This window comes from Drosophila ficusphila, unplaced genomic scaffold, assembly GCF_018152265.1.
Source record: "Drosophila ficusphila isolate 14025-0441.05 unplaced genomic scaffold, ASM1815226v1 contig_791, whole genome shotgun sequence".
Taxonomy (NCBI): domain Eukaryota; kingdom Metazoa; phylum Arthropoda; class Insecta; order Diptera; family Drosophilidae; genus Drosophila; species Drosophila ficusphila.
This window is the reverse complement of record NW_025064737.1, coordinates 18439295-18457512: the sequence shown is the minus strand read 5'-3', so window position 1 is coordinate 18457512 and position 18218 is coordinate 18439295. Positions and strand designations below refer to the sequence as shown.

General features: G+C 42.0%; 4 protein-coding genes across 9 annotated transcripts; all 4 read right to left on the bottom strand.

Moving 5' to 3' along the window:
* Positions 1-539: 539 nt before the first annotated feature.
* LOC108091691 (juvenile hormone esterase) lies at positions 540-9017 on the bottom strand. 5 transcript variants are annotated; one of them, XM_017191021.1, is made up of 8 exons: positions 8937-9017; positions 6652-6822; positions 3342-3446; positions 2684-2820; positions 1725-2623; positions 1497-1666; positions 1155-1435; positions 540-1090 (listed from the first exon to the last, which is right to left on the bottom strand). In XM_017191021.1, the coding sequence occupies exons 2-8, from the start codon at positions 6802-6804 to the stop codon at positions 901-903; spliced, it is 1935 nt and encodes a 644-aa protein (XP_017046510.1). In that variant the 5' UTR covers positions 6805-6822; positions 8937-9017; the 3' UTR covers positions 540-900. The 5 variants fall into 5 exon arrangements, with proteins under 5 accessions (XP_017046510.1, XP_017046511.1, XP_017046513.1 ...); XM_017191022.1 differs by having other exon boundaries at positions 8970-9013; XM_017191024.1 differs by lacking the exon at positions 8937-9017 and adding an exon at positions 8799-8814.
* A 2499-nt stretch (positions 9018-11516) lies between these two features.
* Positions 11517-13258, bottom strand: LOC108091592 (UDP-glucosyltransferase 2-like). Its single transcript, XM_017190867.2, has 2 exons — positions 12973-13258; positions 11517-12906 (listed from the first exon to the last, which is right to left on the bottom strand). Exons 1-2 carry the CDS (start codon positions 13229-13231, stop codon positions 11573-11575), a joined length of 1593 nt encoding a protein of 530 aa, XP_017046356.1. The 5' UTR covers positions 13232-13258; the 3' UTR covers positions 11517-11572.
* Positions 13259-13977: 719 nt separating this feature from the next.
* LOC108091588 (UDP-glucosyltransferase 2-like) lies at positions 13978-15659 on the bottom strand. The gene is made up of 2 exons (XM_017190863.1): positions 15379-15659; positions 13978-15311 (listed from the first exon to the last, which is right to left on the bottom strand). Exons 1-2 carry the CDS (start codon positions 15635-15637, stop codon positions 13978-13980), a joined length of 1593 nt encoding a protein of 530 aa, XP_017046352.1. The 5' UTR covers positions 15638-15659.
* Positions 15660-16131: 472 nt separating this feature from the next.
* Positions 16132-18008, bottom strand: LOC108091599 (UDP-glycosyltransferase UGT5). 2 transcript variants are annotated; one of them, XM_017190877.2, is made up of 3 exons: positions 17741-18008; positions 16324-17671; positions 16132-16266 (listed from the first exon to the last, which is right to left on the bottom strand). In XM_017190877.2, the coding sequence occupies exons 1-3, from the start codon at positions 17982-17984 to the stop codon at positions 16239-16241; spliced, it is 1620 nt and encodes a 539-aa protein (XP_017046366.1). In that variant the 5' UTR covers positions 17985-18008; the 3' UTR covers positions 16132-16238. The 2 variants fall into 2 exon arrangements, with proteins under 2 accessions (XP_017046366.1, XP_017046365.1); XM_017190876.2 differs by having other exon boundaries at positions 16132-17671.
* Between the last annotated feature and the right edge of the window lie 210 nt (positions 18009-18218).

Sequence of the window (18218 nt, the reverse complement as noted above, 5' to 3'; positions counted from 1 at the left end):
TGCTATTTCTGTAATCGCCAACAAATCGATTCGGTTGACTTTCCCAATTAACTCCCAGCTGAGAGATTTATATATTTATTGCTAAAATGATGCGAATTATTAAGTTGGACGCCGGATTTAATCTGGTTCACGTTTGCCTTATCCACACCAGTCTGCTTCACACCACATAAATTTAAATATTTTATAGTTTGATATTTTTCACATAGATGATGGTCTAAAAGCGGTTACTTTTACAAGATCTAAATAATGGGTTGAGTCTTCACTAGCCTCTTTGCTTTTACTGACATTTTACAGTCACGTTATTGTTGACATAAACCATTTGCAGAAATCGTTTGAAAAATTAGCGTAGAGTATGTATAACATAAGTAAGGTTTTGAGTTTTTTGGAAAAATATAAAATACGGTCACTTTTTGTAAACCGCCTTAGTTTAAATATATTTATTAAAAAAAATTTTGGTTATGCTTTAATACCTTTGGTTATAAGTTATTATTATTATTCAGCATGTGCAACAATGGCTTTTCCCCAATAAAAACACAAAATTAATAATAAAATATCTTTAATTTACAAAAACATCGTGTATTGGATGTTAGCTTTATGCATTAGATAGACTCTGACTATTTACACCTGGTTATTGTGGATACACGTGTAGTAAGGAAAGACATCTTGACTTTGGGTTATGAGAGTGAAACGGTGTTGGTGTGGATAAATGCTGAAACACTTACAAACTAATGCTAATAATATAGCTAAAACTGCCTATAAACTACGAAAATTGTACAATGAAATTTGCATTTAAATATTCTGGGTTTCGCGCGATCTTTCACAAAATGGCAATACGAAATTTTTGTGTGGGGGTGAGTGTGTGTGTGGTGTGTGTTATCTGAGTGCAAGTGGGTGTATCTTTCACATAGCTGCACCATTGTAATGCTGATACATCTCATCCCAGAATCTCTGACGTTCCGGTTCGGGATTCGTTTTCATGGCCAAATTGGCTGAGATGTCCAAATAGTTGAGACTGTTCATCACATTGGTGGGATCGATTGGCGCCCACTTGGTGGTCATCAGCGGATCCTCGTTATCCGGCGTGGGAGATCTTTAATGGATTATATTTATAGTTTATATATATTATGTATATGATTTTTAAATGGATTACTCACCCGTATTTGGCGAAATTCGTCCACATGCGCACCATTCGGTTCTTGACCTGCACCTCCATCGATTTGGGATCCAGACTCAAGTTAAAGAACCCGAATTTGAACAGATAACCCAGCTCATCACCGTGACAAACTCCGGGCCGGGGAATTCCCAACATCCGTTTGTACAGACCCAAAGCTCCATCAAAAGAGAAGCGGTACATGTAAACAGGTGCATTTCCATATTTGGCATGATTTCTGGCCGTACGACGGATTCCTTGCAAAAACATGAGATCCGTGAGGAGCTATCAAATGAAATCATTATTAAATATATTTCTAGGCTTTTATACTACAAGCTGAACTCACGGCTATCATCTCATCCACTGATTCAATGCCCACATGTTTGTTTCCCAAGTAAAAAGATCTTATTTCCCGGGTAACTCTGTCATGGGATTGTGTCACATTTAAATCATGAGGCACCAGGCGGCCAAAATCATTTTCAATGATGCTCAGCAATTGGGGATTCTTGCGAAGTCCTTAGGAAAATTATGAAAAGTTACTACAGGTTTCTTTATTTTTTTCTTAAGAACTTACTTCTTATAAACAACATGGCCTCGTGAGTGTTGTAACCCGTCATGTAGGCCACATCGCTGTTGAAGTTCTGCGAGTGGTACATATCACTCGGGTGCTGAGTCAAGAAGGGCTGCTCGTAGAACTGCTCCTCCTGTGAATCCTTATTCCAATATCCCTCAACCACGGGCACAAAAGGCAGACCAATGTTATTCCGGTGATCTTCAGCAGTTATTGTGGTGGGTGCAGCCTCCACCAATTTCATGGCTGGAACCCTTCGCAGGAAATCAAGGATATCTTCAGTGTTGTTAGCACCCACATAACCCAGATTGGCGGCCAATCGAGCAGCTCTCTGACTTGAGCTCACTGACATGGACCATGGATTCAGTGCGGAACCACTTTGGGAAATCGCCCGCTGGAAAAGTCCCTTGGCCTGGGTTGAAAGTAAGAGCAACTGGACGGATGAAGCACCTGCTGACTCTCCGAAAATGGTCACTTGATTGGGATCTCCTCCAAAAGCAGCGATGTTATCCCGCACCCATTTGAGTGCCAGCACCTGATCCTTGAGGCCCTGATTCCCAGGAGCATCTGGTCCAGCGGTTAGGAAACCCAGAGGACCCAAGCGGTAGTTTAGGGTGACCAAAACTATGTCCTCGGCCACCAGATAATCGGGTCCGTAGAGGAAGGAGTTACCAGAACCGAAGGAAAATCCTCCTCCATGCAACCAAACCATTACAGGAAGTTTTGGTTGTTCGGCTGACTCCTCTTCCTTTGGCATTCGAGTGGTGAAAACGTTGACAAAGAGGCAGTCCTCATCTCCTTTGAAAGTATCGAGGATCATATTCTTGTGAGGACAACTTTGACCCTCTCGAGAAGCATCACGGATGCCAGACCAAGGTTTCTCCGGCTCCGCAGCTCGGAATCTGGAATTAATAATATTCTTTAAATAAAAAGTGTATATTTAGGTATTGATTGTATTGCACCTTCTTGCTCCTGTGGGTGCTGCACCATATCGCATGCCCTTAAAGCTGTAATAACCTCCTCGTTCTCCAGAGCGGTACTTCTGATAGCGACCCCTTACTTTTCCCAGCGAAGTGGTGGCCACAATCTCACGCTCTTTCTGTGAATGATTATAGCAAACAATTAGTATCTATATTTAGTATCCACTTTGGGGTCGTTTGCAAGAGGTAATGTTCATAGAAGAAACCCACTTCAAGGCCCAATAATTTGGCTGCCACTTGCGAATGCAAAAAATCTATGTTGCGCAACCAATTTGCATTGGAGTGCGAACTCGATTAGAACCGGCGCAGAGAAGTATGCCATGAGCCTGGCCAAAGTTGCGCAATCGCCTCGGTCAATGGCCAAAAAGCCAGTTCCCGCCTCCGTTGATTCGTTCACCTGTTGGCCAGTTCTTGACCAGCTTACAAAGGTGGGGGTTGGGGGGTGTGTGTGTGTAAATGTAAAGATCTTTCTTTGCTATTGAGTCGACCTCAGCCCCAAAACCGAACAACACCTGCGTCCATGTTTGGCCAGCTGTCCACGTTCAAGTTGAGATTTGATTGGCCACCGCTCGGCAATTCGGCGAATTCCCAAAGAGGCGGCATTTACGGCCACCACCATTCAAGGTCGGTGGAGACTCACCCGCAGAGATCGCACCACCTCCTGCACCACTCGCATTGCTCTCGATGGCAGCAGCTGGACGAGGGAATTGGGATGTGAGGTCAGGGTCTTCCAGGCCGTCGTCTCCTGCAATTGGTAATTCCAAAGATGTTTACGATGCACAGGGAGAAACTTAAAACTTAATCTAATTTGTGGAATATTTAATCCATATAAGAAGCGTTTTAAAATATTGTGATATTCTACGCTCAACACAATGTTGTAAAATATTAAATAATAAGTGTACAAAAGTCTCTTATCTTATCTTATTGACCCCTCTTTATTAAACGTGTTTAAGTTTGCTTTAATATAAAAGCTTGCTATAAAATCTCGGGCAGTAAACATAAAGTTGACAATGATCTTTTTGGCCGTGCATTTACAGCAATTTACAAAACATGCAGCCAAAGCTCTGTTGGCCCAGTCCAAGTTCATCGGGCTCGATGACAATTTTTGGGTCTGTCGGATTTGTAAAGCGGCGTTAACTGTCGGCTGGCAACCTTCACCGACTGCGTCGCTTAATTGAAATGCCATTTGCATAACTCAGGCGCTCGCTTTGGGGCAATTAGGCACCGGAATTGGCAACACCAACAATGAGAGTCACGTGCTGCTGGAGGAAGCGACAATCTCGATCTGCCGGCTGTTCCCAGGCCAAAATGGGCGTGTGTCTCAGGCCAAAATGGGCTTATATCTGCCTGTGTGAATCATGACACAATTAGACGGCATTCGGTGGCTGTGGCTGTGCAGCACCGAGATGGATTCAAGTTCACCTTAGCCAGTGTGGTTATGCTAATTACGTGTGCTCTATGCTGTATACTCTAACTGGCTGAAATATTCACCAAAAAGCAAGAGCAACTGCCGAATCGAGCTCAATTGCTTGAAAGGCATTCGAAGTTCGTGGTGTTTGTTTTGGCACTTTTGTGTGTGGTCCGTGGCCTGTGCAAATGTGGGTGTAGCTGGTTTATAACAGTTTCCTATCAAGATCCGATCCATGTTGGCTTTAATTATAACTGTTTAATGCGCTCGTGGCTAATGCCATGTGTTCGATAACAAAACAAACTTCGGCTTAAGAAGTGGGTCATTGTTCAAACGCATAAAGCGCGAGAGTGCTGGGAAAACAATTAAAGTCTGCCAATCAATCTTGGTATTCGATTTGCTTTTAGCCATCGAACTGCTCCAATATGCAAATGAGTGAGAGCAGCCAGCCAAGGCAGCCACATTATTGACTGCATTGCGAATCTTGCATGATGTTTTCGCCGCTTACAATGCAAACATTATGCAATGGCTGCTTTCACGCCACGCTCGAGAGCCAAAAAAACTAAAGCGAAACAAAATGCATATAGAAAGCCGATATGCCGCCGATGCAATTGTTGCATAAGAACCGTTTTCAATACGAACCGCGGTAGAACTGGCAATTTGCAGGATTTGGCGCATGCCCAGTGACCCGGAAGAGTTTTCGCTTTTTGCAGCATTTTCCGGCGATATTGTTGAAGTTGTGGTGGCGATTAAAAAAAGCGCTTTGGCTGGCAAATCTCGCAAATCACCATCGGCATACAATGCCTTCACCTCCTCCGCGGGGGACTTTCTCTGCTCGGTGACTATGATCGGATGGCCGGATTCGTTCGGTCGCTGAACACAAATTGCCAAGACAATTAGACCGATGGCCAGCAAGAGAGCCGCGATCGCCGCTCCACGGGCTAAATTCCGGGGACAGGGCATGATGACGACAGCCTTCGGTCTTTGGTCTTCGGTTTTCGGTCTCAGGTCTTTTGTTTTATGCAACCGTTTGACAGCCGCACAAATTCGCTGCAGTTACAGTTCCGACAAATGCAATGGAACGCGGAGCCGTAAACTTTGATTTATTGAACTCGGTCTGGAGGAGTGACACTCTCAACAAACCGAAACACAGTCACCGCAAAAAGTCTGAACACCCGGGATCAGCGTTTCGCTCTTCCGACAGCCACTGTTGCACTTTCGAGTGTCTAAAGCCTTTTGAATTAAATTCCACTTGCTCCTCGATTTTCCTACACTATTCACTTTGGAGCGCCAGTCATTAAAGTATCGTGCAGTATAAAAAATTTGGGTATGCAAGGCTTGATTGAATTTAAGGGAAATAATTTCATTTTCAACTGCATAAAATTAATAAGCTATTTTAGTTGATAGATTAAAATAAATTTGATACCATATTCAGATGGAACATATTTTTATGTTACTATAAGATCACTTAGCATGTTTATTTAAATTGTGAGGTATCCCCTATTCGATTCCCTATTCCAAGTGAATTTTTGCCATCTTGTTCAAGCTGCACTTGTTACTGTCTGTCCGTTGACTGTTTGGTGTTTCAAATACATTTTTGGTTTGTTTTGTTGGTTTTTTAGTGCTTGTAATCATTGTTTTTATTGTCGGATTATGTAAGGCACGCAATGGCCCGCTGTAGACAGTGTACTCGTAGATTTTGGCCATTGTTCGTTCGTGCATTCTGTGGCAGTTGGACCGGCATGCCGTTCATGTTGGCCTTTTATCAGTCAATGTTATCCGACCGGCAAACGGAAATGTTTCTATAGTTTAATTGCCACACTTAATCGGTTAGTGGCTCATGATGGGCATAATTTGTTGATTGAGGGAGACGAAAATAATTAAATTTTCAGTGTGGGATCGCTGCACGATTTCTATATAAAGGGCATCGCGATGAAGCCAAGTCAAGTGAACAATTCGCTGCCAATTCGCTGCATATAAACCAAATGTCATGCCGTCGCCTATGAATTAATTGCATTGCCGGCAAGATTCGTATTCAGTAGGGCTGCCAAGAAGGCCAGACATTATTCAAATTCCCCCTCCGAATTCTCTGCCCCTGAGCACATGTTTTGGGCCACAGGCTGGCTAATTAGCAGGTGCCAAACGAGCGTTTTGTTGGCATTTTTCACGCGCTTCACTTCCCTCCATAAAACAATAGAACGGCGGGGAGTTGCAATTGACCAGTCTTTCTGGCCGTTTGGCGCGCCATAAACTCCATTAACAGGCATATGTAAATGCAGTGACCGGCAGCCCGACAAGTTGGCCAAAACACTTGGCCGTAAGCCGAGACAATGGCTACCTAGTCAGGTGTTGAATTACTTTTCGGGGCGGCAACGAATTTGCAACACGATGTCAAAGTCACACAAACTGGCCGAGTCAGCCGAAATGGCCAGAAACTGGCACGCTTTGTAATGCTTCTTTTGTCTACGAGCTTTTCTTAGATCAGCCATTCGAGTTTTGTTCACCAATTTATTCCGATGGGATAGGGGGTTTTTGAACTCACCTTTAGCTGGTTGGATATCTTCCCGGCACGTGCGATCGCCGTTCCAAATGTCGAGGGGGCAATGGCAATCGAGGAGCTGACATCGCAGAGGAGTACCAATCCCAAGCCGAGAAGCAAAAGGCTTAGAAGTGGTCGAAGTCCGGCCGTTGTCATCGTGCGTTTGCTTTGCGGCTGGGTAAACAAATCGGAATAATGCATTAGTCGAGGGGCCGTGTTATGGCCAAATGTGTTTGCCAAACGTCAATGTCCAAGCCAAAAAAAAACGAACCGAATATCGAATCGAAGTGCGCAACGCTTCTGAGCCAACTTCTTGGTCAGGGCCAAGACAAAGACGCGAATGTCAACAGCTCGAGAGGCAGATTTGGACGCTCTTGCGCTTGACTCCGCTCAACTTGGCTCTGAGCAACTAACTTGGCTCAGTTTTTCCACTGCCACTCCGCCAGTCTGCCAGTGGTCTCAATTTAAATTGCTTGCTTGTGATTATTTTCGAATTTGTTCACAGTGCTTGTCTTGGGCTAATACAGACATTATTCAATTTCGTTTTGCTGCTGTTGTTTTTATTGCCGCCGCTTTATTTTTTTCCTTACGGGAGGTCACCAAATATTTTGCATGCTCACAGGGCGTATGATTAATTAGGAATTCATATGGCTCTTAGTTTATTCCACATAATGGCGTGTATGAATATGAATTTGTTTTATTTTTTACATAAAAATACAGACCCAATGACAATGGGCTAATTGAATGACGAGACCGGAAACCAGGGCGAGAAGGTCTCAAAGAAGCAAACGAACTTTTTTTTTCACGGTAACCATAAATCTGTTAATCAACCGAATATGGAAAAGTTTTGGCAACTCTAATAAGGGTGTTAATTATAGTTCCGCTTCCTTAACAGTATCGCTTAACTGGGCCATAACAAAAAACACGCCAATGAACACGCCCCCGGTAAACCAGTAACCCAGAGCCACTTCCTTCTTTCCAAAAGCCACGACATTGCTACTGGCCTCCTATTTTTTTTTTTATTTTGGGCTCTCCAAGCTCTCTGAGCCATTTGTAGTTGCGACAATGCCATGGCAACACTTGCACTTTCCTTGAAAGTTGTTCAACCAGCTGCAGAGATGCAGAGAAGCTGAAAGCCGAACGCCGAAAGCCGAAAGAGAGCAAATTGCCGATCAGCTGTGGGCATTTCTCTTGGCCATAAATCATTGCATTAATATATGCATTTATGATTACAAGAGTTATATGCAAAGTGGACTTGGACTTTGCGCAATGACGCTTTCAAATATGTAACGATTTGGCCGAAACCAAAACTATTCCAATAGCAGAATGTGGCTATTTTGAAACGACCAGGCCAATTGAAGAGCTGGCAATTGGAATAAGAGAGACAGTCAGCGAGAGAGGGCCTAAAAATTGCCAGTTTGTTGCTGGCACATTTAAACGGGATGGGAAAACTCAAAGGGGGCGTGGGGGAGGAAAAGCAGCTGACCACCGGGAGTTGAGAGCCGAGCCGAGAGGTGGAAATGCAACTGGGAATGGGACGCGGATTCAGGCCGAGATCGGAGATCGGGCTGGAGATGCAGACTTGGCCTGGAGCCGGCCAGACGGGCTTGCGACGCCTTACGTAAGCGACGAGCAAAACAAAAAAGGTAAATATTGAGTGAGAAAATAAGACAGAAAAAATTAAGCCAAATAGCTGAGAGAAATGAAGAGATAAGCGCCGTGCGAGAGGTGTGAGAAATCGAGAGTTGGCCGAAGATCCAAAAGATTCAAAAGATGATGGCCCAGTGGCTTTTGGCATGCGCCGCCAAAAAACAGTAAAATTTCGCTTGACCCATTATATAAGTAGCCGGGCCTGCAAAAACGGAACTAATTCAAAACTATTTTCAAATTTGCTTCAGCCATTCGCAAAGGCATCTGCTCAAGCTGACGCTCGGGGAGTTTCATTAACAAAGGCTGGCTGTGCAAATATTTCACCAGCAAACAGACAAATATTTGACACACATATTTTTCTTGAACCCTGCTCAACACAATGACTCAACAAGACGGCAACTGCAGTGCGCAATTTTAAACAGATTTGTCGCGTAAATATGTCAATTTCACAGACATCAATCGGTGTGGAAATATTTTCTTTGATTAATTCTGGGCATTACTTCAAAGCACTTTGAACACTCAAACACTATTTTCGCTGCACTGCCCAATTGGCTTCGTGTGTTGGGCAAGTTCAAGTTTAGTGGCCCGAGTCTTCTGCTTGCCACTTCGATTAACTATAATTCGATTCGACTTCTTACGATTTCGGCCTCAGTTTCGGACTCTTCGCGTACCGCAATATTATTTCGTGCTCCACGTTCGACTGTCGCCGACAAACTGAGGCTGCGGCTCTGCAGCGGTGCGCTTAAGCGTCAAATTGCTCCGGCTTATACCTTAACCAGCTGCGGCATGCAAAACATGGCCAGCAGTTGGTAATATCTTTAAAAATGGCTTTACGACCTGAGTGGAATTCGAAGCTGGCTTAAGTTTTACATCAAATATTCTAGAGTCACCTTGAGGGGTTGCTGTTTGCTTAGGTTAATTAGCAGACCTTCTTGTGCTAAATTATGAATACCTTATTAAATAGTTGACTTTGAAACTCATATTACGAATATCATAGATAAACTTTATTAATTAATAAAGAAATTTACATGTCATAATTAAATAAGTCTTTTCAGAAAAGGAAGTATTTATATAAATAAAAAAATGCTTTAGGTTTTAAACAACGCCCAAAGATCATTAATCACTTTTATAATAGCAAATATCTTTAGGTAACAAATTAATGGCTTTAATCGTTTATGAAACTAATGGATGAAAGGGTATTCCCTTAGCTGACTTTGTAAATTCGCTTTCAGCCAGACGGTGGACAGCAGATTAACTGTTTGTTTAAATAGCTGGGTTTCTATGGTCTTAAATTATGACCGTACTCATTTCGGGACCGCAGTCACGCCGGCTCACGCATAATTATGCAAAATTATATTTCTATTTCAATTTTGGCAATTGGTGGGCTGGCCAAAACAAGCGTATTCTTGTGCCCGTCTGTCCCCCTATTTGGTAATTTAGACACATATCTGGAACCTGTCTCATTTGTCAGTGGCCAAAAATATGGGCACGTGAAATTGGACGAGATTTGCGTTTACGAGTGCCGCGGAAAAGCAGTTGACACTGGGGTTAAAGAGATGGCCAGTCTCGTTTACCGTTTGAGATCAAGGATGCAACTAATAATCTGTGGCACAATAAGCCAAGGCAATGCGACTTCGGTGTGGAAAATAACCTGGCCATTGGCAATGAAATGACAACTGTAAAAGGCAAGTCCGCAAGCGTAATTTAACGTTAACAATTAATGGCAAACGCCGAATGGAAATGAGTTTTCACGAAGCCAGACTAATTAACACAGCGGTTGCCCAAATCGATCGTTAAGACACTTAGTTGCAAGTTATAGCGATATAGCAATTAAGCGGAGAGAATCTTCGGCAGTACAACCAATTAATCGTTCTCGGGGGCTGGTGACCTCGTTGCCGATTGTTCTCACTTCGGTAACTTGCTGCCGGATTTAATATTTAGCCAAGCGCAGATCGTAAACAAAAGAATGCCACCGCACTGTGCAAATAAACCTCGAAACGGAAAATTAAAAACACACCGAAAGCAGCGGCAATAATATATACGAGTACACTTCTGTTCACGAATTCATATTTTGTGCATTCTGCCAGCGGTGTGACTGTTGTTCTGCCCCGAAAGTGTGTCACCAATTGTTGTAATTGTTTGTCCGAAATATTTGCCAAAGCGACTATTACCATGTCATACGAAAGTCACATCAGTTAGGGCCTTAAAACTATATTTTGGTAACCAGATCAGGAAGTCGGGGAATAAAGTGAAGATGAAAAGATTTACAGTAAGCGAAAATGGTGAAAGGCATTTCGTAGGGAAGCCGCCGATCAAGGACTTCAACAGGTTTTTGCCTCAATGACGTCAATAGGTTCTTTGTTCTTAAAATACGTCACAAAAGGAGATCACTGTATAAAAACGAAAACAATTAAGCATCGGCAAATCAGTAGGTTGTTGACTTTAACACATTATTGTTAAAAGCCTAGTTTTTTATGACCATTTTTTTTACGGATATCTTTGTAACCAGGAAGCCCAAATAGTTTTGTCCGCTCTGAATAACATTAATATTTATTTAAAAAATTTAATTTATTAAAAATAACTTTCACTTGTGCTTGAAAAATTGTAAAGTTTTAATGTTATGCATTTAACCTACAGTGAAGACAAGATATACAATTGTGATATAATTTTAACATGACAACTAAACGTATGCTATATAGTAGACGTAAGTCAACTACCGTTTTTGGTTATCAAAGCCTACTTTTGAGATCATTCTTTTTACTTGCTGTTAAATTAGTGTTATTGCGTCTTTGCCGCTGAGATGCAAGAGGGCAGTATATGCATTCTGTATCCTGCCAATCTGGCTTTATGGTATTCAAATTTGGGGGATCGCAGCCAAATCGAACTACAAAAGGTTACAAGTGTTGCAGAATCGGTTTCTACGTACCATTACTGACTGTCCCTGGTATGTGCGTGGCACGACACTTCACAGAGACCTAAATCTACACACTGTGGAAGAACAGATTGGGAGACACACAAGCCGATACCGAGATAGATTAGAAAGACACCGCAGCTTACTGGCTAGGAATCTACTCCCAGCGAGACCTTTGAGGCGTCTCAAAAGGCAAGGCTTTGCCAAGACGATAAGGAATCAATAAGAAAATACTATATATAATCCTCTTCTTAATGCTGAGGTTTGGTTTACTTTTCTCATTGGTGACACCTGTGTTGTTAAGTACTTTAATTTGCTGTACAGATTCTGCACTAAATAAATAAATAAAGAAAAAAAAAAGTGTTATTGCGATGTTAGCTGTAGCATCTTTAACTCTTTTGTTTTCTTCCTCTCACGTTTCTTTTGTATTACCTTCCAGATCAGATATAACACCGAACCAAAAACGATTAAAAAACGGAGCCCAAAGGAAAGTAGACAATCCAATCTATAGTACCACATCACGGAAATATCCTCCTTATTGAGGCGAATAAGTGCGGCATTCCGATTCCGTAAGGCGTATTCTGTCCACCAAACCGCTGTATCCAAAGGACTCATGGGTCTATCCCGAAAAGTATTTGACATTTCCTTGGCCCTCAGAGAATATTTTGGGTTCTCAATCAGCTCCCGAATGGTGGTGGTCAAAATTTCTGCATTCAGAGTGTTAACATCCAGCACTTCGGTCATTCCTGCTAATTGTGCCCATTGCAAATTACCAAACTGGTCGAAAAACACTGGCAATCCAAGCATCGGAACACCGCTGGAAACCGCTTCCATTACACTTAGCGATCCACCATTTGTGATGAAAAGCCGAATGTTGGGGTGCTCCAAAATGTGGCGCTGAGGGGCCTTTTTAATCGCATATATGTTTTCCGATTTGTTAGGCATATTGAAGAGTTCATTTTTCCACACAACACGCTGCTTCAATTGAGAAAATGATTGCATCAGAGGTTGTTGCATGTTCTCCGGCAGAAACTGAACCAATATATCTAGTCCCATGGAGAAATATATCACTCCATGCTCCGCTTCGTCCATGAATCTCTGCAGATTTTCGTCACATGGTTCTGGGGGTTCACTGAGATGTAGTCCTCCCACTTCGATGATATTTGGTACATTGGCTCTCACTTTTCCCATACTAAAATGATCGTTTACTAGGATCACCGAGTACTTATTACGCAACTCGTAGAACTTTTGCTCCGAATAGCCGAAGAACTTTTTGAAGAGTTGCAGTTGAGCTGGTAGGATAATCAGGTTCTCCAGCAACTTTTCCTCCGTGATATGAATCCAATTATAAATTCTGCTCAGCATGGAGTGATCCCTAGAATATCCAATAGGGGAAATCGGTTCGTAGATGCTCGGAGCGGGGTTTCCTGCCAGCTCTTCAGTGTACCAGTTGAAATTCAAGAAAGCCAAGCCAACTAAAGTGGCATTGTAGTACTCCACAAGTCCACAAAGTGCATCCAAATTGGTGGCCTCCATCATGATGAGATCGAAGTGCTCGTTTCTGTCTTTAAGTATTCTCTGTACGGCATCGTCACTTAAAATTTCCTGGCACATATGGAAATATATTTTAGCACCAAAAATGCTTTCCCTCCACTTGTTGATCAAAAAATCGAATTTTTCGTCACCTTTAAACATTTCTGCCGGCGAAGTTAACAAAAGTAAGCGTCAGTTCTTATTTAGTTTTTATATTTATGAATGCTTACCTTGAAAGCGTTCGTTTAATTTGGAAACGCGTAAATGCCGAATTCCCTTAACATCAGGCATGGATTTTGATGTGATCAAGGTAACATTATGTCCTCGTTCTACAAGCGCTTGAACAAATGGCTTAACCACCAGAAAGGGCGAAGTGTACTGGTATGGAAATAAGCCCAGGATGTTGGCCGTTTCCCCGAGTTTGAAATTTAAGTTTACCAGCAATAATAAATACAGGCCGAGATCCGGTCTTGCATAACTGAAGCGCATTTTCACAGTTTACGACCGTTCATGTCGAAGTTCTGTCCACAAATGAACACAATCTAATCTGAGTTCCCACAAAAGCCCTAAAAGTTTTGTTTGATTTGCGAGTAAAAGCTCAAATATTTATTTCTTGGGAGTCCAAAATGAGCGACCATTGTTGTGCAAGTCTCGAGTTCAGAAAGTTGGCTCGCGCAAATTCATAAAAAACGACAGCAAATTATTTCAACATTTGCTTAATCGTAAATTAATTTTTTTAATTAAAAGAAGATATGCTTATCAAATAAGGTATAACATAGCCAAAGTCGGTTTTAACGGGGATACTTTTCGTGAATATCCGATAGGCATTTTCACGATTTCAGTCCACGAACGCAATCTTATCTAAATTTCCTCGAAGACCAATAAAGTTCAATATTATTACCTATAGATAGCGAGAAAATGGTGGAATCGTAGAACAGCATACCAAATGCCTCCAGGTGTCTAAATTTCCCCATTTTTTTTCGAAATGTTCGAGTATGTCAAAACTGGTATTTTCGAGCATTTGTTAAAATAGTGTTATTTATGAGTCAAAAAGTGCTGTAATCAGTCTGATATAAAGTTTTATTGTAATTGAATATATGCGAACTAAAAGTCTGGAAGTCTTATATTAAAAAAAAAAACCGTTTTTTGCTATCAAATCCTACTTTTGAGATCAGTTAACAGAAATTGAAACATAGTAACATGAAGTCATACTTTTACTTGCTGTTAAATTAGTGTTATTGCGATGTAGGCTGTAGCATCTTTAACTCTTTTGTTTTCTTCCACTCCCGTTTCTTTTGTATCACCTTCCAGATCAAATATAACACTGAACCAAAAACGATTATAAAACGGAGCCCAAAGGGAAGCATCCAATCCAACCTGTAATACCGCATTAAAGATATTTCCTCCTTATTGAGACGCATGTGTGCGGGATTCCGATTCCGTAAGGCGTATTCTGTCCACCATACAGCCGCATCTAAAGGACTCATGGGTCTATCCCGAAAAGTATTTGACATTTCTTTTGCCCTTAGAGTATATTTAGGATTTTTAATCAGCTCCCGAATGGTGTTGGTCAGAATATCTGCATTCAGGGTGTTGATGTCCAACACTTCGGCCATTCCCGCTAATTCTGCAAAGCGTAAATTACCAAATTGATCGAAGAACACTGGCAATCCAAGCATAGGAACTCCGCTATAAACAGCTTCCATGACACTTAACGATCCGCCATTTGTGATGAAAAGCCGAATGTTGGGGTGCTCTAAAATGTGGCGCTGCGGAGCTTTTTCAATAGCATACACATTTTCCGATTTGTTGGGCATATTGAAGAGCTCGTTTTTCCACACAACACGCTGTTTCAGTTGAGAAAATGCCTGCATCATTGGTTGCTGCATGTTGTCTGGCAAAAACTGAACCAAAATATCCAATCCCATGGAGAAATAGATCACTCCGTGCTCCGCCTCGTCCATAAATCTTTGGAGGCTTTCATCACTTGGTTCTGGAGGTTCGCTGAGATGCAAACCTCCCACTTCGATGATATTAGGAACATTTGCTCTCACATTGCCCATACTAAAGTGGTCATTCACTAAAATCACCGAGTACTTGTTGCGCAATTCATAGAACTTTTGCTCCGAATATCCAAAGAACTTCTTGAATAGTTGCAGTTGAGATGGCAGAATAATCAGACTCTCCATCAACATCTCCTCCGTGATATGTATCCAGTTGAAAATTCTGCTCAGCAGCGAGTAATCCCTGGAATATCCAATATGGGAAATGGGTTGATAGATGCTCGGGGCGTGATTTCCTGCCCGTTCTTCAGTGTACCAGTTGAAATTCAAGAAAGACAAGCCAACTAAAGTGGCATTGTAGTACTCCACAAGTCCACAAAGTGCATCCAGATTGGTGGCCTCCATCATGATGAGATCGAAGTGCTCGTTTCTGTCTTTAAGCATTCTCTGTACGGCATCGTCACTTAAAATGTCTTGGCACATATGGAAATACATTTTGGTGGCCAAAATACTTTCCCTCCACTTGTTGATTATAAAATCGAATAACTCGTCAGACTCTAACAATTCTGCGAGCAAAGTAAACAAAACACAAATGTTAGCTTTTATTATGCTAGAATATCACAGAATTCTTACTTTGAATCCGTTTATTTAAATTGGTAACGCGTAAATACCGAACTCCATTTACTTCAGGCATGGATTTTGGTGTGATCAAGGTAACATTATGTCCTCGTTGCACAAGTGATTGAACAAATGGCTTAACTACCAGAAAGGGCGAAGTGTACTGGTATGGAAATATGCCCAGGATGTTAGCCGTCTCAACTTGTTCGAAATTAAAGTTTACCAACAATAGTAAACATACGCCGAGTACCGGCCTTGCATAACTGAAACGCATTTTCACAATTTCCGACCGTACATGTCGAAGTTCTATCCACAAATGAACACTATCTAATCTGAATTCCCCAAAAGCCACCAAAGTTTGGTTCGATTTGCGAGTAAAAGCTCGAATATTTATTTTTTGGGAGACCAAAAAGAACGACCATTGTTGTGCAAGTCTCGCGTTCACAAAGTTGTAGAAAGGATAATGAAAAGCGATAGCAAATTATACTATCATTTGTTTATTCGTAAATTAATTTTTAAAATTAAAAGAATATATGCTTATCAAATAAGGTGTAACATTGTTAATTATAAGTGAACTACATATGACATTCAAAGTCGGCTTTAACAGAGGTCAACATACTATTCGAGAATATCTGATAAGAATTTTCCCGATTTTAGTTCACAAGCACAATCTTATCAATATTTTCCTCGTAAGCCAATAAAGTTCAATATTAATCGCGATGAATAAAACGCAAAGGGTAGAAAGGTAGAACAGCATTCCAAATGCTTACCACACTTTTAAGGTGCTTAAATTTCCTTAATTTTTCTCCAAAGGGATCGAGTATGTCAAAACTGGTATTTGCGAGAACTGGTAAACTCAAATTAGTGTTGCCGTTTTATGAGTTAAAAAGTTCTGCTATCTGTCTGTAACATAATTACTGTAATTGAAATTAAAGCGTACTAAAAGTCTGATAGTCATACATATTAATCTGCAATTGTATCTGCATGAGCATCCTCTGTTTTTCCAGGAGTCGTCTCTGCCTTGTCCGATGTATCTGATACAACCGCCATCCCAAAAAGATTATCGTTCCAAGGACGGAACCAACCCGAATTCCAAAAGTGAAGATGCTGTCCAGTCTATAGTACCGAATTATTGGAATCTCCTCCTCATTGAGTCGCATGTGCTCTGTATTTGGATGTCTTAAGGCGTATTCTGTCCACCAAATGGCAGTTTCTAATGGACTCATTGGTCTATCTCTGAAGGTCTTTGACATTTCCTTTGCTTTTATAGCATACCTAGGGTTTCCCAGTATCTTCTTGATAGTTTTTGTCAGAATATCTGCGTCTAAGGCGTTTGCATCCAATACTTCAGTCGTTCCGGTCAAATGCGCCCGATGTAAACTGGGAAACTGATCATAGAAAAGTGGAAGTCCCAGCATTGGAACACCACTGTCAATAGCCTCCATCACGCTTAGTTTTCCACCGTGAGTAATGAAGAGACGCACATTTGGATGGGACAGTAACTGGCGCTGAGGGGCATTCTCGATTATAAAGAACTTCTCCGATTTGTTGGCGCCCAGGGAAAGCTCGCTCCTCCAAACCACTCGTTGTTTTAGTCGTGCAAAAGCCTCTAGCAATGGTTTCTGCATATTGTCTGGCAGATATTTCACTAACACATCCTGTCCCATTGAAAGGTATATCACACCGTGTTCCGCCTCGTCCAAAAACCTCTTCAATTCGGCACTACAAGGTTCTGAAGGTTCGCTTAGATGCAATCCACCCACCTCGATGATGTTGGGTACATTCGCTCGCACTCCTCCCATGCTAAAGTGGCTGTTAACCAGGATGACCGAGAACCTTTTCCGCAGCTGAACCATTTTTTCAGCAGAATAGCCGAAGAACTTCTTGAAGACCCTAGCTTGAGCGGGTCGATACACGAGGTTCTCAAGGAGTTTCTCCTCGGTTATGTAGATCCAATTATGCCACCGGCTGATCAACGAGTCGTCGAGAGCGTATCCCATGGGGGAAATTGGTTCAAACACACTCGGAGCGGAATTTCCAGCCAAATAGTCGACATTCCAGTTAGCATTCATACAGGCAACTCCAACCAGCGTGGCATTATAGAACTCTGCCAGGCCATATAGGGCATCCAGGTGACTGGCCTCCATCATTATCATATCGAATCGTTCAGACTTGTCCTGCATTATCTTCTTCACTCCATCGGCACTCAGAATGGCGTATGATACATCGTACAAAGCTTTGGCGGTCATTATTCCCTCCTGCCATTTGCTTCCAAAAAACTCAAGAAGATTTTCGTTGTCTAGAAAATCTGTGTGAAAACCGAATTGAAATGAGTTATATTGACCTATGGTAAGGCGTTGACTCACTGGTGACTCACCCTGCATGTTCTTATTCAGCATTGGAACTCGAATGTGACGAACTCCCTGAATGTCGGCGGGTAATCCCGCAGGACTAACCATGGTGACCTTGTGACCCCGGTCGACTAATGCCCGAACCAAAGGACGTACCATCTGGAATGGAGAGGGGAGGCGGTACGGGAATACGGTCAAAATATTGGCCGCCTGCCCGAGTTCCAGGTGCAAAAGCAGGCTGAGTGCCAGCCAAGCACTGCCGAGGCGCATTTTCACGCTTTTGGTCCGCACATGTCGGAGCTCAGAACAAAACTAAACGCAATCTTATCTGAACTCGTTCATAACGCCACGAAAGTTTCATTTTCTTCTTCGGAGCAATAGCCATAAAATTTGCTGATAACTTTTATGTTTTGATTATTTGTTCGATTCGAAATTGATAGCGTAACAAGTTGTTTTACTTCAGATAATGTGGCGCGAAAGAGGAAATTTAATTCAAAAATATTC